We start from the raw sequence: 27,945 nt of genomic DNA, 5'->3' as shown, positions 1-27,945 counted from the left end.
TCCATAAGGCCGCGGGGCCGCCGGCCGGACCCAGCGCCCCACGGGAGGGGCGATGTGGCCAGGGGGTGCCATGGCCCGGGCCTGGAGCTGCCTCTGTCGCCTCCTCATCTTCCTCATCTTCCTCATCTTCCTCCTGCCGCCGCCGGCCGCGCCCGGGCAGCCCACGGGTGAGTGCGCGGGGCCGGGCCGGGCCTGCCGCCCGCAGCCCGCTCGGCCCCCATGCCCTTTCCCGGACAGCCCCATTCCCCTTTCCCCGTCCCCTCCGGAGGGTCGGGCACCCCCTTGTCACCCTTCCCCTGCCCTCGAAGGGGTCCGGTGGGGCAGAGCCAGCCCCCCACAGCCTGGCCAGAGTGGGGGTGCTGCCCGCTGGCCCCGTGTGCCCCGCGGCGGCTCCCGGGGGTGGCCGGTGCCACCCGCAGCAGGCGGGTCTGTGGATGCCAGCACCACCTGTGCCCTGCCCAGCCTCGCCAGTGCTCAGGGATGCTGCGGAGGGCACGGCGGGACCGCGGGGCTCCGGTGTCGGGCCCATGGAGCTCCAAACGGGGAGCTGATCCCGGCATAACGGGGCTCCAGTGCCGGGCCCATGGAGCTCCGGGCTGATCCCGAACAGTGGGGCTCTGGTGTTGGGCCCACGGAGCTCCAGACAGGGAGCTGATCCCGGGATAACGAGGCTCTGGTGCCGGGCCCACAGAGCTTCAGATGGGGAGCTTATCCCGGGACAGTGGGGCTCCGGTGCCGGGTCCGTGGAGCTCCAGACGGGGAGCTGATCCCGGCATAATGGGGCTCCGGTGCCGGGCCCATGGAGCTCCGGGCTGATCCCGAACAGTGGGGCTCTGGTGTTGGGCCCACGGAGCTCCAGACAGGGAGCTGATCTCGGGATAACGAGGCTGTGGTGCCGGGCCCACGGAGCTCCACGTGGGGAGCTGATCCCGGCGGTGGCCTCGGGTCCCAGCACACCTGCCCGAGCTCACAGGTGTCCCGCGGCTCTTTGCTCCTCCATGCTCCCAGGAGCTCTGCCCGGCTCTTGCACCCCAGCAAAGCCCCGAGATGTGGGGCTGCCCGGTCAGTGCAGGTGGCCTTGGCCATCCAGGAGCTCAGGTATGGGGCAAAGCTGCCCAGGCTGCTGTCCCCAGGGAGGGAGGGAGGGCAGGACTCAGTGCCATCGTTCTGTGTGGCTCTAAAGGACTTGGCCCCGAGCTGTCCTTAGGGATTGTTTATGAATTGAATTGGTTCTGTTTATGGGCTCTTATGGTGCTGCTTCCAGGCTGTACATACATGACAGGCAGAAATGTCTCCTCTGTCGTTGTTTCCCCTTCCTGAAGGGACTCGTGCACTATGTATAACTTTTGTGTTTGTCATTAATGCATGTTTTTATAGTCAGGTCTTCCCAACTGAGGAATATACAACTTGGTACTGATGCTTTGTGCTGAGGACAGTGCTTATGTGGTGTGTGCCTCTCCCTGACGGATTCTGTGCTGGAATCTCTTCCTCTCGCTTGCTGTGTTGTTGCTGGAGGGTGTGTGAGCTGTGTGAGGTGAAAGTCGGCTTTGAGAGCTGGTGCAGCACATTGGGAGCTGCCTGACTGGAGGCCCAGGAGTGATGTCTGGAATCATGCATCTCTGAGGTGCTTGTGCTTCCAGTGGGTGCTTGGTATTTTAGGAATAAGATTTTTGCTCCTGCCTGTAAGAAATAAAGACTGCCATTTCTGATGGTGGATGGTGGTGTTCCTCTTTGCCTTTGGAACTCTTTGTCCCAGCTATTAATGCCAAACCTTCCATGAAATATAATAAACCTCCCTTGCCTGAGTGTGAGCATGAAGGAGAGGGTAGAAACCTCCAGCTCTTGGGTTATAATGTAAGTGCTTTTGACACACATAGGGAAGGAGTAAGGCAGGAGTGGAGTGTTACCAGAGACTATTATCTGCAAATTCCTAAATGACCATAATCACATAGTGGTGTGTAGCCTTAAGGGATTTGTGTGTATGGCTTTTCCTCTCCTGTTGGTGTCCATAGAAGCCTTCAAGATTTGATTATATGGATTAAAAAAAAATTCACAGGCAGAGGCTGCTTTGTGCTACTCCATCTCTTTCGTGATACTTGGTGTCATACACACACCAGGATGTTCCAGCCAGGCTTGACCACAATTCTTGAAGTGTCTAAATGCTTGGGTTTAAATTTCTGGGGAGATAGGGTGGTTAAGATAATTCTTTTGTTCAGATCGCAGAAAACACAGCACTGCCTCACCCATATTGCAACAAATCTGGGACAATCATTCAGCAAAGAGTGGGTTTGTGGTTATTTCCTCCACGTGAAAAGGAAAGAGAGGAAAGACATTTCAGTGTAGCTAACGTTGCCTCTTGTAATGCCTTGCTTTTGGAAAAAAGAAATTAGGATCGTGGCTTTAGAGTTTCTGCATGATCATTATTATTTCACAAGCTAAATATATTAAAAAAGGTAAGAATGTGCATTTCACAGTTCCCTTTGGTGGCCAGATGTAAAGCCAGTGGTGTCTCCAAAGAGAAGCTTCCCACGGAGGCAGCTGAGCAAGCAGAGCTGGTAAGATGGGGAGGAAGTGAGTGGGCCCAGTGTGCTCAGCCCATCCATGGGCACCCTGTCGTGGGTGGAAGGGAGTGACTCAGGGCCAGTGACCCCCAGGAAGGTTCGTTTTGCTGCAGATAGCTGAGCTTTACCCTGCTTCTCCTTTGAGAAGGCTCCGAGGTGCAGAGGATGTTGTGACAGTACCGGTGGACACGTGTGACAGTCCTTTTTGTAGAACAAGGGGAGCTGTTGTCTTGCAGACAAGTTAGGCTTTAGGAAGGGCAGAAGGAATGGGGAGAGTCTAGACAGGAAACACTTACAGCATAGGTCTGGATTTCAGCAAGGGGTGTAAGAATTTTCTAGGAAATATTTCTGTGGAAGAGCTCCGTAACCTGATCAACATCCAACATCCCCAGTGAAATACCAGAGGAAACTTCATGAGCTGCTCTGGCCAGGTTTAATGTTATCCAAATATTCCAGGTGAGCAATACATCCAGAGGAATTTGCTGCTCGTGCCATGATAATTGGTCATCTCTTCCTGCACCAGCACAGCAGGAGAACCCAGCAGGTCTAAAGAGTGAGAGCAGGGGAGGGAGAGGTGGAAAGAAAAGTCCCAAGGAGTGGTGCCTGTGGAGGAACAGCTGGCCAGATGTTCCCAGGTGTTTTGAAGATGAAGCACCACTGAGGCACTCTTTGGTGTTTGAGGTTTGGGAGGAGCTGGAACTGCTGGCTCGACAGAAAACATTCCTACATTTAGAAGAAGACTTGTTATCTTTGTGTTTTTTATAAACCTCTAAACATTTTTAAGTGGACTTGGATAATATTTGCATAGTGAAAGTGAAGGAGGTTTTTGCTTGCAGTAGTCCAAAAAGTAAATCCTACTTCAGCTGTGACCTTAGTGCAAAAGCCAAGTGCACCAAAAAAAAAGCTTTTCCTGGTGTGTCATTGCCTGGAGAAGTCCTCCAGCAGTGGTTCTGTTGTTTTGAAGGACATATGTAAGTAAGCCAGGTCATGGAAGTTTCTCCTCAGACACTGCTTGGCAAACTCCTGTACGATTCTGAAAATAGGATCTGGAGAGTGCAGATTGAGCTGGCAGCTGGTACCCCCCAGTCAGATGGGATTCAGGCTCCATAAGGACTGGGATAGCAATCCCAGTGATCTGAGCATGAGAGAAGTGTCTGTCAGAGATAAGTGGCTTTGAAAGGATGGTGCAAAGTGTTCTGCTGAGGTGGAAACAATTTCTGTACCAGAGGGTGAAAAATGGGGAGCAGGAGCATGGGTTAAATGACAAGTGAATCAGGTGTGTGCTCTCTGTTTTGAGGGTGAGTTTAACCTGTGGAGATCCATAAACACACACAGCATGTGTGCCTTGGTATGTGTGAGGCCTCACTGGGCTGCTGTGTCCTGTTGTGGGGTTTTTGGGGTAGTGGAGCCAGAGCAGCCTGATATGGCCAGGCAGAGGTGTAAGGAAATACTGAATGCTGATGCTCCTTAGTTGCAGGAAGGGAGATACAAATATTACAGCAGGAAATCTAAAGATGTGGAGCTGGAGGGAGGGGGGTGAATGGCTGCCCTGCTCTGGGCTCAGAGTGCAGCTTGAAGCACAAGGAGCTGATGGCTGGGTCAGGAATGCTCCATGTGGAGCTGTCCTGGCTGTGTAATGCCTTTGGCACTTCTGGTGAGCAATCCCCTGCCAAAGTGTGGAAGCTGACCTCAGCTATTAATTGTAATCAATTGATGATAACCACAGTTAACTTAATGAGTTTTGGTGTTAGCAGCTGTCCTGCTCACATGCTGCTGAGTTGTTTTTATAAAATTAGCTTGTTTTGTGGTGTAACATGCCACAGTATGAAGTTTCCTCTTTTTAATTTTTTTTTCTTCCGTTGAAGAGTGTATCTTTGACCTTCCTTGGGAAGGAGTCACAGCTCAGGAAGGATAGTGATTGAGGGGAAGGGTGAGTGAGTAAGTGGATGTAGCTGTGTGCTCTGATTCTGTCACTGAGCCAATGGGCACACCAAGGTCTAGCAAGACAGGGGCTGCAGTCTGACCTTTGCTGAATGCAGATCTTACCTGTCAGGCACCTCCAGAACACCTGAACACCCCCAGAGGTTCCCTCAGTGTCTCGAGAGTCATTATGGCTGTGATGTGTTCTGGTGCTTTTCAAGCTCCTGCATGCCTGTGGAGCATGCATGGAATTCCTCTGGTGGATTTGGGGTGGGGAGGGGAAGATGAATCACATCTTCCTAGTTGTCTCCAGTGCTTGGTAATTAATGGTAGCCTTTAATGAGATCAGATGAGATAACTATGCTCATGGATGCACTTGTGTTCTTCTGATCAGAAATAAAATCTCAGAAGGAAATGGGTCATCAGCATGTCCTGTCCTCAGCAGTGATGTGGTGCAGCTCCAGCAGCTGCCAGAAAGCACCTGACTATTACAAGTCCTGTAACTTGCTGAAAAACTGATCCCAAACTCAACCTGGCCTTTGTAGGAGGAAATTGTGGCAGCAGGCTTGGCTTTCTGCTTGGCTGCACTTGTCCCTTGGGTGGGGTTTTTGTTGAACTGCTCTGTGCCCTCTCTGATGGGCTCTGTGCCCTCTCTAAGGGTTGCTGGGGATGTGTGAGATGCTGCCCAGGGCACTTGGCATGGAAACAGCCGCTTTGGGAAGTGAGGGGCAGTGCCAGGGACATACCTGCTGGAGACTGTCACCCCCACCACCTCCCAAACCGGGGTGGTGAAGGATGGGAAGGAGGGCACAAAGTGGGGAGAGAACTGTCAGAGCACTCAGAGACTCAAAAATTGGCCTCTTTCAGTGCTGTTGCTCTAAGAGGATCCTCTTGGAGTTGTGCTCTTCCCAGAAACCCCTCCCAGTTGTGCTTCATGTGATGATTCACTGACTTGTTTTCTGCCTCCAAGCAGCTCTTGGGCAAAGGTGTCAGTCCCAGGCACTGCCAAGGCTGGCTGTGCCCTGCTCTGTGTGTCACCTGGTGTGTGTAACATGCCACAGTATGAAGTTTCCTCTTTTTAATTTTTTAGCCTGCAGAGCCTGGCCTGAGTGTTCCACCCCTCTGCTGAGGGTGGGAAGGGCACTGGGGATGGGACAAGGGCAGAGCAGGAGCCCAGGGCTGGCTGGAGCGTGTGCTGGGAAATGACAAATGGACAGAAGTGATTGCTGCAGTATGTGCTTTTGGTGGTTCATTCCAGGGAAGGAAGCAGCCCTTCCCTCCCTTGTTTTCTGGCCAGGGAGGTACTGACACTGTGTTCTGTAGCCAGTGAATGTCAGGGGCTGTTTTCAGGAATTTTATCTCTGCTTTTTTAATAGTCGACAAATACTTTTGTAGTATTGTATGTCTACTTTAATACTTTTTAATACTTTTAATGTAGTATTAGTTTAATACTTTTTAATACTTTTAATGTCTACTTATTAATACTTTTAATGTCTACTTTTTTTTGTTGTTGTATTGTACTATGTCTACTCTAATAACAAATAAATACCTTTTGTCTACAAACACCACAGTAATGAAAGTTGTGCTGCAGTGTGTGCCCTGTGTGAGTTCCTGAGAGCAGTGGGGCTGTGCCTGTGCTCTGGTCACAGAAATTCTGTGTGGCAGAGCAGGAGAGGGCATTTGAGGCCTCCTGCCATGGCCACGTGTGCTGTGACAGGAGGGAAGCTGGCAGTGAGCTGATGGCTCGTTCTTCAGGGATAGTGGTGGGAAGTGTGGGAATCCATAAAATCAGAAAGGTTTGGGAAAGTTGCAAAAGGCCTCAGAGAGAGCAGAACTGTGATTGGAGCTGAGCAGTAGCCATGAGATTGGGCAGCAGAAAAATTATGTAAAATGTAGAAAAGCAAGGACAAATAGAACAATGATCTGTGTAATAATGCTTGTCTAGAATAACTCCCTAAACTACAGAAAAGTTTATCTAGAGAGATATTAGGAAGTTCTAAGCTGAATAATGGAGCTCTGAGCATTGTGTTTGAAGGCTCACAAGCAGGTATTGTATTTGAAATAAGCAGGCATTGTTTAACCAAAGGTACCTGTGCTTACAGTGGTTGGATAGAACTACTGTCAATGTGCTTTTGCTTTGTGGGATTGGTCAAAACACTTATAAAGTGAGTTGTGACATTAAATTCTGGGTCTGCTGCCTGGGATGTGAGCTGGTGGCATCTTCCCATTGTCATAACCATGGAATGAGCCTGATGCTGGAAAATCAAACAGCTCAAGGCACGTTCCCAGCAGTCCTGTCCTGTTTGTGATTTGTGCACAGCCCCTGGCTGGTGATAGGAAGAGTGTGCAAGGGACTTGCTTTTCTCTTGGGTTGCCTTTTTGAGTGCTCCCCAAGGGGATGATGATGATGTGTGTCAGCTTGCCAGGGAGGGGAAGGCATCTCCTGAAAGCCACTGCAGCCTGGTCCTTTCTGGGGAACCCATAGCATTTCAAGCCTGCCCATTTTCCAAAGGATGGAGCAGGCCTCTCATGGAGCTTTGGGCTCACAGTGCTGTCCTGCAACTTAGAGAAGCCAGAGGCCATTTGGACACGGAGTGTGAGGTTTGGAGTGCTCAGAGGGGCTGGTTTTAACTGGATGCAGCATCTCAGTCCCACTTGAGAGATTTTGGAGGGTCTTGGACACCAAACACTTGCTCACCCAGACATGGTGATGATTTCTGGAGACAGACAGTGAGGATAACTGTTCCCTTCCCCCTGCCTTTGTTGGGAAGCTCAGACTCCTCTTGATGAGCTCATTGATTCCCTTGCCATGAGCCAGGAAAACTATTTCTCTGGAATATTAAACTATTATTATTATTATTATTATTATTATTATTATTATTATTATTATTATTATTATTATTATTATTATTATTATTATTATTATAATATTATTATTATTATTAAACTATTATTATTATTAAACTATTATTAAACTATTTCTCTGGATGCTGCCTGATCTGCCTTGGCCAACCTCCTGATTCCTGGGTGAGTGGCTGTGAGCCAGGCACCAGGAAGATGCCACCACTGATGGGAAAAGTAATTTGCATGCACAATTTATTGTTGTTTACATAGTTAATATAAAACAGCTTGCAAAAACTGATAAAGGGAGCTTGGACTGTGGACTTGTTTGGTGCAGGGGATCTGTCTGATAATATATAAAGGGATCTGTGACAGCTTCTTTGTTGCAGGGATTTGTCTCACCTCAGTTGTTTTGATGAGGCCCTTGGGAGCTCTCTAAAAGCATAATAAATAGTAGCACCAGCCTTGGGGCAGGAGTTTGGCTGTGCAGGGCCAGGCTGTGAGGCTCAGCTGTGCCATGGGCAGAGCAGGAGCTGCTGGGGCTGCTTGAGAGAGGCTGCACGGGGCAGTTCTGCAGCTTTGCAGCACAGAGCACTTGGTTTGACACTGGGCATCCCTTGCTGTGCTGATTCTGCTGGTGAAGAGTGGTGGTGCTGGTAAGCCAGTATTTGGAATGTCAAGATTTCAACTCAAAACTTTCAGGAAGAATTGGTGTCTCCTCTGCTGTTTGTGTGTTGTTTTTCTCTGGCCCCTTGCAAGGCGATCCAAGTGTGCCTTGCCCTGTGCTCTTCTGTGTGTGGACTTCTCCTCAGGTAGTGTTTTCTTCCTTGTGCTTCATCCTCTTGGTTGCTTTGTTTCTTTAGCCAATGTTTCTGTTCTGCTCTCCAGGTTTCCAGGAGATTTCCCTGCTCACTTCCTACGAAGTTGTAACTCCACAGAGATTGGGGAGAGAACGGCGAGAGGCTTCCAACAGCTCCTCCGTACAGGTACTGGGCAGTCTGAGACAAATCTTCACTTTAGTGTCCATTTCCAAATAAAGTCCACCCAAAACTGACCTGAAATGCCTGTGGGATGCTGCTGGATGCACCTGGCAGCAGGGAAATGTCTGTCCTTGCAGAGAGCATCACCTCTGGCACTGCTGGGACAGGAGTACCTCCCTCATCCAGAGGTCACAAGTTGCTGCAGTGGATTTTTGGTCTGGGTGTAAAACTTGCATCATGTTCAGTAAAAAAACTGTGTTGTCCTTTTCTGGTTCTGTCTTGGAACTTTTCTGTGGAAGTTTTAGAAGGACAGAATAAGAAAACCACATTTCTATTTTGAAACCGTTTCCATTTCTATTTTGAAACCATTTCCTTCATGGGATTTTTTCCCCAGTCACACAGGAAGAGATGCTAAGTTCTCAAGGCAGGGACAATTATAAAATAAATTTCAGGCTCCTCCTCTGTTGTTGGTTTGAAAGACTCTTTTATTCACTAACATGAATAAAATGCACCTTTCTTTATATTCAGAACAAGGTGTCATATGCTGTTGAGATTGAGGGAAGAGAATACACCATTCATCTAGAAAAGAACAAGTAAGTGATGAACTTCTTTCAATTATTCAATTACCCAAACTGTTGTGTCCAGATGAGAAGCTGGCAGGTAGCACAGGAGTTTTGAATCCTGGGCTTCTGTGTGGGAAGTGCAGGTACATCCCAGCTCTACACAGTGGGAAAAGATTGAGTCCTAGTGGTCCTGGCCATCAGCCAGAGATGGTTTTTGATTCCTGCAGCCCTGGGGAACCCCCTTCAGAGCAGGAAGCTGCAGATTACTCTGAGGAGACCCAGGGAATCTACAACTCTTTCCATTCACAGCTAAAAATAAACAAGCTGAACTGGATTTCAAGTAAATATTTTCACTTTTGTCTGGATCTTGTTTATTGTTTTAGTTTTGTGGGTTTTCCTGTCTCAGTAGCACAAGGACAGTAATAAATGAGGAAACTGACTCTCTCCAAGGTCTGAATGCTGACACCTCACAGCTGATACAGCCTCTGTCTGTCTGTCTGTCTGTCTGGGGTTTAAGGGCCACCTGCAGCACCAGCACATGGTCATTTACCAGGCCACTGCTGCCCTTGTGATAGAAACACAACTGTGCAAACCCTTGGGGAGCTCCAGCTGCCACTTGCCAAGGCCCTGACCCTCAGAAATGTGGGAATTCAGCTGCACCACATCAATGGAATTACCAGGATGGTGCAGCAGTCTTGGTCGTGGGAGACTTTCCAATGCACTTCCTCCTCAGACTGGGGAGGAAAAGGCATATGCAGCAGACTGAGGGCTAGAATTTTTTTTTTCTGCTTGGAAACAGGGTTTTAGCACAATTTAATGGGTTTTGCTGCTTGTTCTCCTCTCTGAGGGGAGGTGGTTTGTTTGATTTCATTAGCAGTTCTGCCATTCTGGTCTCTTGACTTTTGCTGTGAAAATATACTGTTTCTTTGTTAATTTTAGAGGATTTTCCTTTTTAATGTTTCCTTATTTAATTTCAATTTACATGTTTGTCACACTTTTGATTAGGGCCAACTTACTGCTCTGTTCCAATGTCACAGCCATTCCATGAAATTCCTCTTGTATTCCTTGTCCCCTGTCATTGCAGAGAACTGCTGCCCAAAGATTTCACAGTTTATACCTATGACAAGGAGGGAAAGTTGCAATTGGAATATCCAGATGTCCAGGTAGGACTTCCTTCTATTCATACCCTCACTGAGGGTGACTGGAACAGAGCTTTTGTGGGATGAGGGAGCTGGGATTACAAAAGGATAGTTGTATTTTCTGCTGGGCCCCCTTCAGTACCCACTGCCCTCTTCCTGGAGAGAGTCCTTCATTTTAGATGAGGCTCTAACCTGTGAAAAACCTGTATTTTCTGCTGTGGAGGTGGTTGCTGTCTCATTAGAAGCTGCTCCTCTCTACAAGGCAGTGCAGCTCTCAGCTGTTGGTGTCTCATTATTGGGGTGCTGCTGTCCTTGTCCCACAGCCCAGTGCAGGGCTGGTGGCTCTGGGTGCTCTGGGGGCTGAAAAGGCAACTTTGCTCTTTTTTGTTGCACACAATGAGCTTCCAGATGTGCCCTAAGGCACAGTGAGCTGTGGGTCACTGGCCCATCCATTCAGCAGGGATGGATTTTAGGAACTAAAAACTCTGTGAGTCTTGACAGGTTGGAGCTGCTGGAGGGGATGCACCAAATCTGAAGGACCTTTGGGAGGGATGGGATCTGTGCAGTGTTGGAGTCACTCCACAAAAAGCTTTGCAGCCCTCATTCTGTACAAGCAGGCCTGATGTGTTGCCTTTGGAAATGTAGAATTGAAAGCAGGTTGTGTGATACAAAATGCAAGAGAGCTTTCCTAATGGTTTCACTCTTAGGGATCAGTGTGGTTCCTTTGAAAGGGAAGTATTAGTCATCCATGATTCATAGGATCTTGTTCTTGAAAATAGAGCACCTGAGTCAAAGGACTGTTTGCTTCCTAGTTAAAAAGGATTGCTGAGAGGAAAAATGCTTTTTCAGCATTAGGTCACAGAAGTCACACTGGCCCTGAACAATTAGCACAAACCCTCTGTGCTTTCTGCATTCCTTGCTGAGCAACAGGAGACAGAACCTGTATTGTAGCCCCCTCTATCAATGTCTAAAGATGCCCTTGCCAGAGGAAATGGGGTGTATTTCCCTATGCTCCCCCTTGTCTGCTTTCCAGAGTTTGTATGCCCACGTGTCAGGGCTGCACTGTGCAGCACAGTTCAGCTGGGGGGCACAGCAGGTCCCTCCTCCTGCTACAGAGAGGTGACAGACAAGCCAGAACTTTCTGCCAGAAGACTGAAGGGTAATTTGGCCCAAATCAGGAGGGAGGGGCTGGCCTCAAAATATTTGAGGCAGGGTGGAGGACAGAACAGGAGAGGGATAGCCTAGGTCAAATCAAGAAATCCAGATGTGGTAAATTGAACTTCATACATGCTGTGTTCTTGAGTTGTGATCACTGCTGGTCAGTGGCAGCTCAGAGGTTGCCCTGGCTGTGCAGGGATGCCTGAAACCCCTGATAATGCAGCCTTGTTTTCCTGCCCAGGATCACTGCCACTATCAGGGCTTCGTGGAGGGGACCCTGGATTCCCTGGTGGCTGTCAGCACTTGCTCAGGGCTCAGGTAGCACAACTCCTCCTTTGTGTCCCTGCTCTCACATTGGGGCTGCTGAAGCCAAAACCCACTTCTGCTGCTTTGTCTGTCACTGGCTGCACTGAGCTGCCTTGGTGCTGGTGTCCTTTTATTCAAGGAGTTCACAGATATTTGAAGTACCATCAAATAAGTTATTAATGCAGATTGTTACCAGAATGCATTAAGTTGGTTTTGATGTGTATTTGCAAAATAACTTAAAAAATAAGTTATTTTTTAACTTACACAGATAGTCATGACAACTGTACCTATTGCAGAAGTGGAATGTTAAACACTAGTCTCCAAATTTCACAAAATTGGTCCTAAACCTTATGCACATCAAGTTTGATGGAATTGTTTTCTCCTTTGGGCTAATTGCCATATATTGTGTGCCACTGATTTTTTGCAGGGCCATGTCAGGCACCAGAGTGGCAATAGTGTATTTGAACTAAAAGACCTGTGATGTAATTCCTAGAGCATTGCAGAGCCTTACACAGGTATTTAATGTCCTGCCTTTGTAAGGCCCAGCTCAGTGAAAGGCCTTTGGAAATGTAGAATTGTGAAGTGAGGTGAAGTGTGCTGGTTCACAAGAACTGAGGTATAGGCAGGCTTTGGTTATCCAGTAAAATAAAATGATGGGTTACTGTCTTCTCTTCTGTGCTCAGTGCCAGATTTCTTACACACTGCCTTATTTTAGGGGTTTGGTGACAATAGGGAATGTCACCTATGGGATTGAGCCCATGGATCCCTCCTCTGGCTCTAAACACATTTTATATCGACTGGATAATGTGAAGAAAGAGCCCACAGGGTGTGGAGTAACCACTGCAGGCCAGGAAGGGGAACATGCAGAGGGAGAGCTCCATCCCAGTATGACCCAGCTGCTGCGGGTAAGTCCTCCCCAGTCCCACACAAGGGGTTTTGTGAGTTCATGTAAGAGTGTGGAAGCAGCTTATCAGATTTCCTGGGACTTAGTGCATACCTAAAGGTTTATGATTTGGGGGGTTTGCTCTACAGGACAACTCAGTTTCTTCCCCAAAGCAGCCACAGTCTCCTCCTGCTTCTGCACATGGCAGTGAGGGTGGGGCAGCTGATTAGAATATTCCCAGAATCTTTTTGGGGGACTTCTAGGGGCAGGAGCATGACCCTCATCGTGGAGAGGCTTGTTAACAAAGTGCTGCATCAGGAGCCAGGAGAATATTGTCATGTTTATTCCATCCTCCTCACCATCATCACCCTCCCAGTAGCAGTTTGCTGTGAAGTCCCCCTTGTCCTTCAAGGACTGTCTGTACAGGAACAAGATTGAAATGAAAGCAGGAGAATGAAGAAATGTTGTGTTTCACATCAAAGTCATTGGTATTTGCTGGTAGAATCTTTCTGCCCCTTTATCTCAGTGTGTGGTGACTTTTCAAAGCAAGCTGTGCAGAGGTGCCTTGCTTTTGAGACAAGGGGAGTCGTTGTGCAGCTGAGTTTTAGTGTAAAACACAGAGACTCTCATTGCATTGGATTACACTGCTTGAGTTTGGCACTGTGTGCTTTGGGTGTGTCTCAAACCACTGGTGGTATCAAGGGAAATAGGACAGTGTCATGAGGGTTTTTTTGTTTACACTTGAACTAATAAATCTGAAGTTGTCTAAAACAGTTTTGTTTTTTTTTTTCCCCAAGAGAAAGAGGGCGGTCCTGCACCAGACAAGATATGTGGAGCTGTTCATAGTTGTGGATAAAGAAAAGGTGGGAGTTCTGTCTGTTTTTTCTTTTTCCCTCTCTTCAGGAGTGGGCCTGGAAAGCCCTCAGATTTCATTACTCCCAATTGGATTGTTGAAAAACACTTGACAATTTACCCAAGTTGTACAAATATGCTACCCTGGAAAGGGCTAATGCGTGCAATGCAATCCTCCTCAGAAAAGAAGTCAGCCATCAGACAGGGAGAGGTTCTGTTAGCAAGGAATCTCCTGATGTAAGGAAAGCACGTGGTAAAAGCTGCCTTTGCTGTTGTCTTTGGAATACTGAGCTGCTGAGCAGTACCAGTGAAGATGTTGCTGAATTGGTTTGCATTTTCTTGGAGATTTGGAGCCAGGCACAAATGTTCTGTTCCTTTTTCTAACTGTTGTCTCTGTCTCTTCTCTTCACGAAGCTAAGTTTCTTTGTCTTGCAGTTTGAAGATTTTGGGAAGAGTGAAACAGAAGTAAGAGAACACATGGTGCAGCTGGCCAACTTCCTTGACAGTGTGAGTAGGAGGGATGCTCTGCCTTTTGGAAATGTCCACCTTGGGGTCTGTTCTGGTACCACTTTGGGGAATGCATCCCCATGAAAGCTTTTCCATCTCTACATTCATCTGCACTTACCCACCTTGAGAATTAGTTTAGGAAACTCTTGCAAGCTGTGCTACATCCAGCAAGTGACAGGGACAGATTGTTGCAATTACTGCAATTCTTGTGTCTGTGTAAAGGCATGTTTGGAACTCCGCTATTTCACGTGATATTGGTCAGAATTGAGACTTCTTTTTATTTCTGGTTGGTGTTGTCTTACAATGGAGCCAGTGTGGCATTTAAGCATTGATCCTGTAGCTAATGAAGGTCTGAATCACAGGGAAAATGCATTCTGATGGTTCCAGTTGTGTACTAGCTGTGAAAAAAACCCTCAATCCCACACAGAAAAGATGGGTGCTTGCAATAAGATCTATAACAGCAGTGTCACTGTCATGTTTTCTGAAAAATCCCTTCGCCCAGGATTTTCTCCTGGGAAGCCTCAGAGAAAAAGGAAAACAATAATTATCTCATTTGCTTCTCCTGTGTTTTGCTGTTTTGGAATGTGTTTGGAGATTGTTTATCCAACAGGTGATTGTTTCATTGTTTCATGTGAATTGTTTTAATGGCCAGTCCTGGTCAAGCTTTGTCGAGGCTCTGGAAAGAGTCAGGAGTTTTCATTATTATCTTTTTAACCTTCTGTCTGTATCCTTTCTGTATTCTTTAGTTTAGTATAGCATTCTTTAATATAATATAGCATCATAAAATAATAAATTAGCCTTCTGAGAACATGGAATCAGATTCACCATTCCTCCTGCCACAGGACACCCCACAAATACAAGACACCGGACACTTGTTTTTGTCTGTAGCTATTAACAAATATTTCTCCTGTTTTTCTCCCCAGATGTACGTTATGCTCAACATCCGCATCGTGCTGGTTGGGCTGGAGATCTGGAAGCACGAGAACATCATCAGCACTGATGGGGGGGCTGGGGATGTGCTGGCAAATTTTGTGCAGTGGCGAGAGAAGAACCTCGTTCTGCGGCGGAGGCACGACAGCGCCCAGTTTGTCCTGTGAGTGCAGCTCCTTCCCTCTGCTCCCAGTGAGAGGAGCGGGGGATTTGTGTTTCCAAACAAGCTGTGGGTCTGCTGGGAGATAAAACCAGCACTGGGAGATGAAAGAAACAATGGGAAGGATTGCACTGATTGATGAATGGAAAAAGAGATTTTCTTTTACAAATAAATTTTAGGTTTGGTGATCAATGAAATTAGACATTGAAAGATGAAAGAATTCAATGAGAATTAAATTCAATGAGAATTAAAAATTAAAAGGGAGGGTTATACATTAGAGGGGAATCTTTGGGATCAGGTGTTCCAGGAATTGTACAAGTACAATTTCTCAAGTACCTCAGAAAAGGGGAAAAACCCCTAAATTCAGTAAGAATTAAACATTAAAAGCAAGGGTTATACATTAGAGGGGGATCTTCGGTATCAGGTGTTCCAGGAAGTCTGAACCTCTCAAGTACCTCAGAAATGGGGAAAAACCCTTAAATTCAGTAAGAATTAAAAATTAAAAGAGAGGGTTATACATTAGAGGGAAATCCTTGGGATTGGGTATTCTGGGAAGTCTGAACTTCTCAAGTACCTCAGCCAATGGGGAAAGAGAGAAGGGAAATGTGGCTGGAAATTTGGATAAAAAGGGAGGCTGCGTCCTCCAAAAACTGCTCTCTTCAGAGACCCCAGGGGATGCCCCATGGCCTCTCCCTTGATTGGAATAAAGTCAAAGGACTCCTCTGTCTCCTTTTTGGACATAAACCTCTGGTGTTTGTAGATTAATTTTCCTAACACCAGGAAGTTCATTCTGTCCCTGCCTGCTCAGCCCAGCTGTGTAGCAGGCACAGGGCCTGCAATGCCTCCATGGCTTTCAGCAGCCTAAGTCGGGAAATGCCTGGCCATGATCACTGGACCTTAGAAGCCCCTCTTTGCCCTCAGACCCTTGTTATCTCTCTGTAAGCCTATAGGACCCTCACCACTGGATAGTTTCCAAAACTCCTGTACCCTATAAAAACCCCCACTTTTGCCCAGTTTGGCAGAAGAGCTGTCTCTGAGAACCTTTGCAGAAGATACCAGTAAAGGCATCTCTGTGGAACCTCATACAGCCTCCTCCTCTCTCTCTCTCTCCCTGCCACTTAGCAAGCTAAAGAGCTGAAATCACTAATCAGCTGATAATCACTAAGAGCTGAACTGCTTGCTAAGTCTGGAGTCTGCCTGAGGGGCCTGGACAGGTCGGGCTTAATTGGACTTCTCTGTCTTGGGCACCCACGGCAGAGAGACCCCAAAACACCAGAGCTGCCTCACAGCTGTAGTGCCTGTGCTCCTTACATGCACAGGGATGATGTGGAAGAGGCTGAATTTCTCTTGGTTTAAATTCACAGAGGAAAGGAATCTTGAGCAGCCAGCAAAAGCTTTAGTGGTGCCATTTGTGCTTGCAGTCAGTAGCAGTGCTCCTGTGTTAGCCTAGGGAAGCTGGAGCAGCAGGATTTGTGCCCCACAGGCAGGAGTGGTGTGCTGCTATGGACTCTGGGTGTGTCTGTACAGACAGATGATGGCCTCTCCTTTCTCTTCATGACTGCAGGAAGAAGGGTTTTGGTGGCACAGCTGGAATGGCCTATGTGGGAACAGTGTGCTCCAAGAGCCATGCAGGAGGCATCAACGTGGTGAGATTTCTTCAGTGATCTCTGAACGTGATTGAGGTCAGAGTTTGCACTCTGAAAATCTTCCTGGAAGCACAGTGTATTTCATAACAAAGCTGAAGTGGCTTAGTGGGGCTCTTATGTTGTCCCAAACAATTTCTGACACTTTCAGGGTATCTGGATCACAACTTCTCTATAATCTTCTGCTCAGCTTCTCCTCTGCTCAGTGTGCAGTACTCATACAAGAGGATTTCTTTGTGTTGTTTTAAGCATCTCTGCCTCAGAAGTTTGTGGGAGCTATGGGTGTTCTCAAATCTGTCCTGTGCTGTCTGACCTGCAGTTGTGACCTCCCTGAGCAGTGCTGGTTCACTCCATGTTTTATATGAAACTGCAGAGCCTTAATGAGCCAAGCTGCTGGTGTCAGATAACTCACAATCCCAGAAATCTGCTTCTTTGGACCAGTGACAGAAGTGCTGGAATTTGCACATTTCAGGAGAATTGGGCTGGTGTGGAGAGTTCTAGTTTTTGTGTTAGTGTTGCAGCTGCTCTGGAAAGTGGAGGTTGTTGGGTAGTGTCCCAGAGAGGTTTCTCTGAGGGCTCTTACTGCTAAGCAAATTCCATGTACTTGGTTGGAAATCCAGCACTGTTGCTCTGAGAATCCTGATAATGTAGAGCCAGAATGGCAAAAGGGTCTCCTTGGCACAGAAGCAAACATTGACTTAGTCAGGATAAGCTCTGTGCTGACAGCCTTCTGTGTCACTCCTGTGCAGTTTGGAAGGATCAGTATCCAGATGTTTGCCTCCATCATGGCTCACGAGCTTGGCCACAACCTGGGGATGAACCACGATGATGAACGAGTCTGTCACTGTGGGGCAAGCAGCTGCATCATGAGCTCTGGAGCATCGTAAGTAGCTGACCAAGGGAAGGCAAACAAAGCTCAAAATGCCCTATCCACGTGCTTTGTTTTTATGGATTACTTTCAGCTTCAAATTTCCCTTGCAAAGAGTCCTGCTGTGCTTGTAATGAGGGATGCAAATGTCCCCCTTGTTCTGCAAACACAGGGGGCGCTGGCTTGGCTCGGTGTAAAGCTCAGCTCGTTTTGTCCATTGCAGGGGATCGAGGAACTTCAGCAGCTGCAGTGCAGAAGACTTTGAGAAGCTGACACTCAACAAAGGTGGGAGCTGCCTGCTCAATGTCCCAAAGCCTGATGAGACCTACAGTGTCCCTTACTGCGGGAACAAGCTGGTGGATGCTGGGGAGGAGTGTGACTGTGGCTCTCCTAAGGTTTGTAGCTGTGTATGTAACTTATCCCAGTCTTGTGCCCCTGCTCAGAGGGGACTGCTTGTGACAGAGGAGGAGATTTTGTGACATTCACAGCCCTTGTGTCCTCAGGAATGTGAGAGTGATCCGTGCTGCGAGCCAGGAACTTGCAGGCTCCGATCTGGTGCTGAATGTGCTTATGGGGACTGCTGCAAAAACTGCCAGGTAGGAGACTGTGCTGGTGGGAGGAGGTTGAGAAAAGGAGAGCATTGGCTTTGTCAGTGCATCTGTGAGAGGGACTTGTCCTGTGTTATGGATGGATAATGAGATGATTGGCTCTCACAATTAAATGGTAACTATTGTGTGAATATCAAGAAAAGCTTTAGAGATGTACAGTTATGTTGTTGTGGTTTAGGTGTCCTCTGTTCTCCCCATAGTTCCCTTTCCCCCCTGTGTTGTGACCATCAGACAGCCTGGGGTGTCCAGGACAGGTACAAAGTGTGGGATTTTCAGGGTTCCCCATACAGAGGGGGAAATGAGAATCTGACTCCATGTTCCCAGAAGGCTGATTTATTATTTTATGATCTATATTATATTAAAGAATGCTATACTAAACTATACTAAAGAATAGAGAAAGGATACAGGCAGAAGGCTAAAAGATAATAATGAAAAACTTGTGACTCTCTCCAGAGCCCTGGCACAGCTGATGGTGATTGGTCATTAAGTTAAAACAATTCACAGAAACCAATGAAACAATCACCTGTTGGTAAACAATGTCCAAACCACATTCCAAAGCAGCAAAACACAGGAGAAGCAAATCAGATCATTATTGTTCTCATTTTTCTCTGAGGCTTCTCAGCTTCCCAGGAGAGAAATCCTGGCAAAGGGATTTTTCCAGAAAATGTGATGGTGACAAAAAGAAGGCTGCACATGTGTCCCTTACCTGGGGCAGCTGGGAATGGAAAAGCTTGGGGGTGCTCAGGGGGTGCAGCATGGCAACACCTGAGCTCCAATCCAGTTCCAAAGCAGTTTCCAGTGAAAAATGGCAGAGAAGAGCTGAGTGACAGACTTTGGGAAGGGCCAGGGCTGCTGATGCAGCCCCAGGGGTATAAAAGACTGAGCATCCATCTTGAAGTCATGGTGTGCACAAGGGGCATTTCCCAGCACTGCAACTTTTTCCTTATGTAGCCCTTTGTTGTATTTTTGTTAAGGTTTAATAAACCTCTTTAAATTTTCAAAGTGAGCAGTTGTTTCTCACACCTGCCCCACGAGGACACACAGATCAGAATTCAGATCAGTCCCTGCTTTGGGGCGTGTTGTGGCTCAGGTGCAGCACCGCTCTCTGCTCTGAGATTCCTCTTTTCTAACACAATTTTCCCTCCTCTCTCTGCTCAGCTCCTCCCTGGAGGCACAGAGTGTCGTGCCAGCACCAACGAGTGTGACCTCCCTGAGTACTGCAATGGCACCTCCCAGTTCTGCCAGCCAGATTTCACCGTGCAGAATGGGCACCCCTGCCACAACCAGGAGGCTTACTGCTACAACGGCGTGTGCCAGTACTACGATGCTCAGTGCCAGGACATCTTTGGCTTCAGTAAGGAAGGGCACAGGGTTACAATCTAAGAGATGTAACTAAAGAATACATGAAATATTGGTCTCCTCCAGCCAGGTCTCACAAGCTCTTGGAGGTTTATTTCACACCCAAGAGAGCTCAGCTACCTCAGAAGGTATAGAATCAGCAGGATGGCTTCTGTGGTAGTGTTGGAAACAAAAAGGTTTTATTAAAAGGCAAAATGACAAAACTCTTTACAGAGAAAATTCTCAGTGCCAGGACATCTTTGGTTCCAGTAAGGAAGGCCACAGGGTTACAATCTAAGAGATGTAACTAAAGAATACATGAAATTTTGGTCTCCTCCAGCCAGGTCTCACAAGCTCTTGGAGGTTTATTTCACACCCAAGATAGCTCAGCTACCTCAGAAGGTATAGAATCAGCAGGATGACTTCTGTGGTAGTGTTGGAAACAAAAAGGTTTTATAAAAAGGCAAAATCACAAAACTCTTTACAGAGAAAAACTGAGCCAGGTGCAAGAGGCCCTCTTGCCCCTGGTAAAACACCTCACAAAAGCAATTAGTTTCTTTGTTCTCTTCTTTTTCTAGTAAATTGCCCAAGCAAAACTTTTTGGCTCTTATCCAATTAGCTATCCTTAATTTTGAAGTGAAGTCCCCTAAGTCTTATGAGATGCCTTTTCACCTCATTGAAGAGAAAAACTTCTAGGCTTATTTCTCTTTTGTCAGTCCATCAACAGGTGGCACATTCCTATAAATACACTAAGTTTATTTAAAATATATTTATTTCCTTGTCACTAACAGAGACCAGCTGGCTTTGGCAGAGTATTTGGAGCAGTGGTAGTAATGGTTTAGCATCATGGTCATGCATTCTTCCTGTGTTACATTTAGTTTTGTGCTGGGGATCCAAGTCATAATTTTGTTGCACTTATCTTTTTCTGGTACAGTGGGGTTTCTGCTCTATAGGTCTGTAAAGAAATATCAAAAAATATCAGGTTAAGTAACTGTTTTCCTCAGTTTTTAAACTTGCAACCTTGTAATTCTGACACTGTAACCTCTTTAGTGTTTTGCCCAAGTTCCTAAGCTCGCTGCTGCAAATCCTTGGTGTAGCAGGGTAGTTGCTCTGGGTACAGGAGATCCTGTGGGAGATGTTTCTGTGCCTGGGTAACGTGGCTCCTCTCTCTGGGGCTGGGCTGTTGTTTGCAGAAGCCAAAGCAGCCCCCAACATTTGCTTTGCTGAAGTGAATTCCAAGGGGGACAGATTTGGCAACTGTGGTTTCCATGGCCATGACTACAAGAAATGTTCCAGCTGGTGAGTTGAGCCCAGTGCATTGGGAAGTGCTGAAATGCATGTTTGGGAATCTGTATTTGGATGCTGTGGTGTCAGTTTGGGGTTGAGCCCAGTGCATTGGGAAGTGCTGAGATGCATGTTTGGGAATCTGTATTTGGATGCTGTGGTGTCAGTTTGGGGTTGAGCCCAGTGCATTGGGAAGTGCTGAGATGCATGTTTGGGAATCTGTATTTGGGTGCTGTGGTGTCAGTTTGGGATGTTACAGGGGAGGGATGCAGGGCTGTGCTGAGGAGAGGGTGTTCCACATCTCCTGTCAAGGATTGTGCTTTCCCTGAGTGATCACATATGGGAAGATGAGAAGCAAATCATCATGTTTTCCTTAATGTAGAGATTCCAACAGCTTACAGAAAGAAGGGATAAACTACTCTTGCAGCACTGGAATGAAGCCCAGTTCAGTTTTATTTGTCAAGTTGCCTCAATTTTGTTTTCAAGTAGCATCTTCCAGTAGAAAGGAAAGATTGCATCAAGCACATGGCAGTCTGGTTCTCAGAATAAATTCAAGTGTCACTACAGTGTTCCTGTGTTGCTGTTGTAGGAATGCCATGTGTGGGAAGCTGCAGTGTGAAAATGTGAAAGCCATGCCTGTGTTTGGAATCAAGCCTGCTATTATCCAAACTCCCATCAGAGGCACCCATCAGACATGCTGGGGAGTGGATTTCCAGCTGGGCTCTGATGTCCCAGACCCAGGAATGGTGAATGAAGGCACCAAGTGTGGTAATGGAAAGGTAATAACAATTTTTTAAATGATACTCTAATGTAATAATTTGGGGTATTCATGGGAATAAAATTTTCAGCTGCACTGTTTCATGAATAGTTATGGCCATTATTTTTGGATGCCTGTAGTTAATGTGAAATGAAATGAGTCCACTGATTGCCCCCACTGCCCAGTACTGCACTGCATGTGCACCAGACCTTTAATGAGCCTTTCATTTGTAGGTGAAGCGAAAGAAATTGAGTTCATTGAGAGCCAGGAACTTTGCTCTGTCAATGAGCAGGAAGAGGCAGGCCCACACAAATGCCTCGAAGACAACTTTCAATTAAAATCCAACTAAACTAAAGAGTGCAGAAGCTTAGCCCTAGCAGAGGAATGTGCATTCCACTTGTCCTTACTGGGCACAATTTAATTGCTGTTCCTTTACATTCAGACTGGAGACAAAAGGCTCCAGTGCCAGCTCAGCCCCATGCTAAGAGGCCTTTTGTGGAGCAGAGTTTCTGCAGAGTTTGGAATTATCAGTGAGAGTGTGTGAGGCTTTGTGGCAGCAAGCACGGCCCAGGAGCAGGGATCTGGGCAGGCAAGGGGGCACTGAAATGCCATCGTCCCTCATCTGTGTGCATTTCTGTTCCCCAGATCTGCAGGCACTTCCAGTGTGTGAGTGCCTCTGTCCTGAACTACGACTGTGATGTGGAGAAGCAGTGCCACGGGCATGGGGTAAGCAGGGAAGAGAGGTGATTAGTAACTTTATTTTTCTGTTTTGTCAAACTGTAAAACTCTCTATAAAATGCCTCTAGGCAAGAGAACCTGTAGCAGTGTCAAAAAAATCTTTGACACAGCTCTCTGCCAGGCAAGAATTCCCAGTTCCAGTATTGCTAATGAAATTTGACTCTGCATCTCACAAAGAAAAAAACAAACAAGTAAAAGCCATGGTGTGTAAGCTGTTGGGATAGCTAATCCTTGGAAGCTCTTCCTGAGCAGTGCTGTGTGTGCTCAGTCATGTGAAATCTTGGGATGCCTGGCCAAGGACTGTGGAGTAACTGGGTAAAAGTCTCCAGGCTGAGCAGCACGAAGGACAGAACAGGTCGTGGCTGCTGCAAGCAGATTGAAATGCACAGAAATGGAGCTTACTGAGTAGAGTATTTGTGTTTTGGCATACAGGTGTGCAACAACAACAGGAACTGCCACTGTGAAGCAGGCTGGGCTCCCCCTTTCTGTGACTCCAAAGGCTACGGGGGCAGCGTGGACAGTGGCCCTCCATACAATGGCAAGTGGCTGTGAGGGCTGGGCTAGGCTGGGGCTGGGTGCTCCAGGGCAGCCCCACGTGTTGGTGAACTCTGGTGCATGGCTCTGCATGCACCAGGCACCTCTGGGTTTCACTGGCCAAGAATTCTGCCAGAGGTTTTGTGCTCAAGGCGTTGCACTTCTGTCCCGGGGTGCTGGGCTAGGGATCTGTAAGGATCTGGTTTAGTTCACGGGATTTCTGCCACCTCAGAACAAAGATCCTCTTGGACTTCTCTGTATCCAGGCTTGGAAGGGAAGGTCCAGTGAAGGGAAGCATGATTTCTGCACAAGAGAAATCAAACTGACAGAGCTGGGAAGCTTGCTTTGCTCACTGAGGGTTTGAAGATGAAATAGGAAGCCAGAGCCAAGCTCTAATCTGGAGAAAACTTGCTGTGTCCATGTGGAGTATATAAAGATGGGGTTGGTGTAACTTCTGTGGGCTCCAAGAATGGTCTTGAAGACTGTTTTTCAGAAGCTGGTGTGGGTTTGGGAAGGCTAGGGACTCTGATGCAATAGCAGGCTGGAGAAGCACACTGGAGCTCAGGCAGATCCCTCAAATCATCAGCCAGAAAAAGGGAAAGGCTGTTTTACTACAGCCTGCAGGGGAGAAATTGCTGCATGTAAAAATGTCAAAATGAAGAGCCCAAGTTCTTTGTCTACAGCAAACAGTGGCTGGAGAAGAGGTAGATTTAACATCAGACCAAAAGGCAGAAGCTCTGTTTTCCTCTCTCATAAAATCTTTAGTAATGAAACATTACAGTCATGAAAAATGAGGATTATCTCCTAATTTAATGTGCTACTGCAGCCCAGGGTGTCAGCTCTAAAAGATAAAGAGAAAGGATCTATTTGGGCATCTGTCTTCTTGGATTCTTGGGGGTTTTGTCTATGAAAAATGGGAAGCAGTTACAGAACCATTCCTACCTCATATTCTCTGCTGTAAGGTTTATTTCTACCCCGTGGTTTTGTGCCCTCAGACAAGGACACCTCTCTGCGCAATGGGCTCCTGGTCTTCTTCTTCCTGGTGCTCCCCCTGCTCGTGGCTGCTGCCCTGGCCTTTGCCAAGAGGGACAGGCTGAAGAGGAGCTGCAGGAGGCTGATGTCTCGCTGCCACTCGTGAGTGCCTCCTCCTTTCTGCCTTCTCCTCCGCCCTGGAACAGGGCAAAATCCGTGGATGGTTGTTTACACCAGTCATACCAAAGTGTGGAGGCATATCCCAGTCTCAGGATGTCAGGGGAAGGCCCCTGCATCCAGTGGCACTTGCAGGTTGCCTCTGGCAATGACAGAAAGGATAAATCCATCCCAAATCAAGAGAGCAGGAGTTTTCTCTTTACTGTTAACATTTGTTGTTGTACATTGGTGATAGGGGTTTATGTTTTTGGGTCCCATCTTTTTATAGAGGGGCAAAGGGAAGCTGCCAGAGTCTTGAACAGAAAAAGGGTTGGTTTTGTTTATTAGATTTGTAAATATTGTTATTTACAAATAATATTGTAAATATTAACATTGTAATATTAAATATTATCTTTCTCACACTTGATACGTGCTAAGATAGTACAAATCCAGCTCAGGTTCACAGTGCCTGGGTTCCCAGCATGCACAGTGATTGTGTCTGAGTTATGTGCTCACACAGCCCATTTCCTTTGGATTTCAGGTCACTTCAGTCAGCTCCTCCTCGGCCAGACACTGAGCCCAGGGACTACCAGCAGAGAGGCTTCTCCCGTGGCATGCCTTACCCTCCAAGAGCTGTGCCCATGGTAGGAATCTGCTACCTTCCCTTACTCTATTTGTTACTCTCAAGTAAAGAGATGAAGGCAGTTGCTCTAACTTTGGCCCTAATAAAAGCTTTAAACTTACTTCTTCACTTCTGAAAATTATGTTTCTCCTTGATAAAAAGCAGAGAGAATATTTGTTTTGTGGGGGGATCCTCAGTTTCCCAGTTTAGGTGTTGTCCCAGGCTGTGCTTGGTTTACCTGCTTTGCTGCTCCCTTTTCCTCATGACAGATGCCCAGCCCTCTGTCCTTGTCAGAGCAGTTGTCCTCTGAAAGCCACAGGCAGCCCGAGCACACTCCCAGAACAAACCAAGTGCTCTTGTGATCAGCCTTTCTGCCTTTTTCAAAATCCAGCCGTTTCCACAGTGCTGTTGCTTCTTCCTACTGAGTTTCTCAGAGGAAAGAGCACCTCTGAACATTGCCAGGCTGTTTTGCAGCCTTCTTGACCATCACTTATTTAGCGACACAAATATTTCGATTCCCTGGCGTAAATATTTCGATTCCCTGATGTAAATATTTCGATTCCCTGACATAAATATTTCGATTCCCTACGTGCAATTGGTGACCATTCTCTTTGTGTTTTCTTTGTAGGATATGCATCCCAACACCTTTCCTGTGCCAGCTTACCCAGTTAACCAGCACCCTCAGCAGGCTTTCCACCAGCCCTACTACTCCCCACCGCAGTACCCGGTGCAGCAGCCACCGAGGGTGCCCAGCAGGTCAGTGCAGTTACTGCAATGCCCCCTGGCAGGGGCACTGATGGCATTTCTCATCCTGGCTGTCACTCCTGGGGTGTGCCATCGTGTGTTGTTTGTGATTTGGGCTGATTTTTCACTGGGGGAAGTTTCTCCTTCACTTCACCCTGGAAGGCAGCGCGTTCATCGTGCGCCGTCACGGCTGTGTGGTGATGGACGAGGCTCAGAGCGCTGCTGTGCAGGCAGATTAGCCCAGCAGGTGGATGAAAGGCCTGTTAAAATAGTCAGTTTAAAAGCAAATTACTCACAAATCTGTCATTGTGCTGATTTGTGAATGCTATGGCCAAGTGCAAAACCATTTCTCTTAACTTTGAGCAGGAAGTTTTCCTGTGTGTTTCATCTTAGTTTTGAGTTGTGCTTGTGAGATGCAGTGCTGTGCTGTGCCACACACAGACCCAGCAAGTGCCAGTGGCTGAGTGGGAGCATCCTAATGTAGCTCATTTTGGTAGGGCTCTTGGGCTGGGGGATCTTCAGAAAATTCTAGAGAAAAGGTGAGTGTGGTGGCCACATTTCTCTTTGCAGAGAAAAGCAAGGCACAATTCTTCCCAAGAATATTCCTGGGTTTCACATTCTTTGGACCTCAGAGAAAGGAAAAACAATGCTTATTGTTTTTCTACCACAAAAGTAGAATGCAATATGGAGATTGTTTACCCAGAGTGATGGTGTTTTGTTTCCTTGGCCTGTCAGGGCCAAGTGTGTAACCCCACATTTCTCTTCACAGGGAAAAGCAAGGCACAATTCTTCCCAAGAATATTCTTATCTCATTTGCTGTGCCTGTGGTTGTGCAAAAGTAGAATGCAATATGGAAATTGTTTACCCAAAATGATGGTGTTTTGTTTTCTTGGCCTGCCAGGACCAGGTGTGTGTGTGTGTGTCAGGACAGTCACGAGATTCTGTACAGTGTGAGCAGAGTTGAGTGCTTGGCAGATTCAGTTTAGATGTAATGTAATATGGTATAGAATAATATATGGTATAGAATAATATATGGTATAGAATAATATATGGTATAGAATAATATATACTATACGACATAGAATAATATAGTATAATAAGGTAATTAATTAGCCTTCTGATTAGATGGAGTCAGATACATCATTCTCTCCCCTCACTGAGGGTTCCCTGCGGATACTAAAGGTGAGTTTTACCAGATGGGGGTTCCCAGAGGATTTCAGGCCATTGAAGGCACAGTCCGAGCCTGGCATGTTTGGAATGGATCTCGGTGTCTGAGCGGGCAGGGTGGGGTGTGAGGCTGTGGCACTGACTGCTCCTCCTGTGTCCCCTGCAGGCCTCCACCCCCGCAGCAGAAGGTTGTACCTCAGGGAGCGCCTCCAGCACAGCAGAAATGTTTACCTCAGGGACAGTACTTCCCCTCCCGACCGGCACCCCTGCCTCCCAAGTAGCTTCCTGAGCTGTTGGCCGCGACAGCTGAAATTGCAGTTCCCCTTCTGGCATCCCGTGGCAGTGCAGTGCCGGCAGCCTCCCTCTGCAGCCTGGGACAGGGCAAACGAGAGATCCCAAGCAGGAATGTAGAACTTTACACTCAATAAATACCTCGACCAAAGCTCCAGGGACTGAAACACCCAGCCCGTCCCTCGCTCTGTCCAAGCTTTGCCGCTGCAGCCAGGCTGGCAGCAGGAGTGCAGCAGCCTGCAGGGAAATAGTCCTGAAATCCAGCACGTGGCTTTGGGTTTCCCCATTTCTGCCATGAGCCCTGGTAAGGAAATTGTCTGATTTGTTGTTGTCTCTCTGACTGTGCAGTGAGGAATTGGAGTAACCCGTTTGCAAAGCAAGGAGATCTGTCAGTTAATTTACAGTTACTCTGCATGGACTGGGAAGGGTTTCCCATGTACATCTTAATGGCATAAATTGAATGAGGTCTCAGAGGACTTTTTCAGGAAGAGAGATCTATTTTAAACATGTTTATGCATGTATATATGTTTATAGATGCATAATAATGCACTTAAATTCTTAACTCCATGCTGACTGACACTAAGCTGTGCTGTAGGAGCACTGAGTTTAATGCTTTTTAATTAGAGAGTGGCTAAACGAGACTCCTGTACTAATTCCCACTAATACAAGGATGGGCAGTGAAGATAAAGGTACGAGAAGACACGGCCATATTCTGGTTTTAAAAAATGGGCTGCTGCTAGGTTTTAATTGAGGTCTAAAGACAGCAGCAGTCCCTGCAGAACACTGGGAAGTGGGAAGTGTCTCTGCCTGGACCACCAGAGCTTCTCTGAGGACTTTAAATGGGAACCTGGTGGCTCATGCACCCTGAATTTAACAGCCAAGCCCTTGTAGTGTCAGTCAGGGCTGCTGTGTGTCAGACTGGGCTGCCCTCTGCTCCTGCACCATGGGCTGGACTGGATTTTGGAACTCCTCCTGAGCAGAGGTGCTCAGCATCCACTCTGCTAGGTGAGGGAGCTGGAGATCCTGATCCTGTGGTGCCATGGGTAGAAGCTGGATGTCGTGGTCACAAATAGAAATCTATTGCACAAGTTGCTAAAAGTGAGGTTCTATTGCACAAACTTGCTAAAAGTGAGATAAGTGCTAAAGAGCCTGCTGGGCTGTTTTGCTCTGTGCTTGCCACAAGCACAGCTCAATCTGTAAAATCCCCCTAATATTGCCAAAAAATAATCTTTTTCTCTGTATATACATACATAAATATATATATAGTGTGTGCAGTAATAAAATACTTGAACTCCTGTGGTTTCCCATAAACTTAGATTAAGATTTATAACACCATTAAAAATCTGTAAAATGTCTCCTAGAATTTCGCCAACTGTACTGGTGGGGGTCTCCTTTTTGTTCCAAGATAATCAATTACTTCCTA

The 27,945-nt window shown here is 47.0% G+C and overlaps 1 protein-coding gene across 1 annotated transcript; it reads left to right on the top strand.

Moving 5' to 3' along the window:
* Positions 1 to 8: 8 nt before the first annotated feature.
* On the top strand, positions 9 to 27,817 carry LOC136567775 (disintegrin and metalloproteinase domain-containing protein 9-like). The gene is made up of 22 exons (XM_066567483.1): positions 9 to 167; positions 8,211 to 8,308; positions 8,831 to 8,895; positions 9,950 to 10,028; positions 11,404 to 11,480; positions 12,184 to 12,373; positions 13,149 to 13,214; positions 13,639 to 13,710; positions 14,634 to 14,803; positions 16,365 to 16,446; positions 17,193 to 17,326; positions 17,535 to 17,706; positions 17,815 to 17,907; positions 19,078 to 19,273; positions 20,451 to 20,556; positions 21,131 to 21,320; positions 21,944 to 22,024; positions 22,469 to 22,574; positions 23,566 to 23,704; positions 24,240 to 24,342; positions 24,949 to 25,076; positions 26,398 to 27,817. Exons 1-22 carry the CDS (start codon positions 53 to 55, stop codon positions 26,510 to 26,512), a joined length of 2,577 nt encoding a protein of 858 aa, XP_066423580.1. The 5' UTR covers positions 9 to 52; the 3' UTR covers positions 26,513 to 27,817.
* The last annotated feature ends 128 nt before the right edge of the window (positions 27,818 to 27,945 follow it).

The sequence above is a fragment of the Molothrus aeneus genome, chromosome 29 (genome assembly GCF_037042795.1).
Source record: "Molothrus aeneus isolate 106 chromosome 29, BPBGC_Maene_1.0, whole genome shotgun sequence".
Lineage (NCBI taxonomy): Eukaryota > Metazoa > Chordata > Aves > Passeriformes > Icteridae > Molothrus > Molothrus aeneus.
Note: the sequence above shows the minus strand (reverse complement) of the source record. Positions and strands in the feature narration are given on the sequence as shown.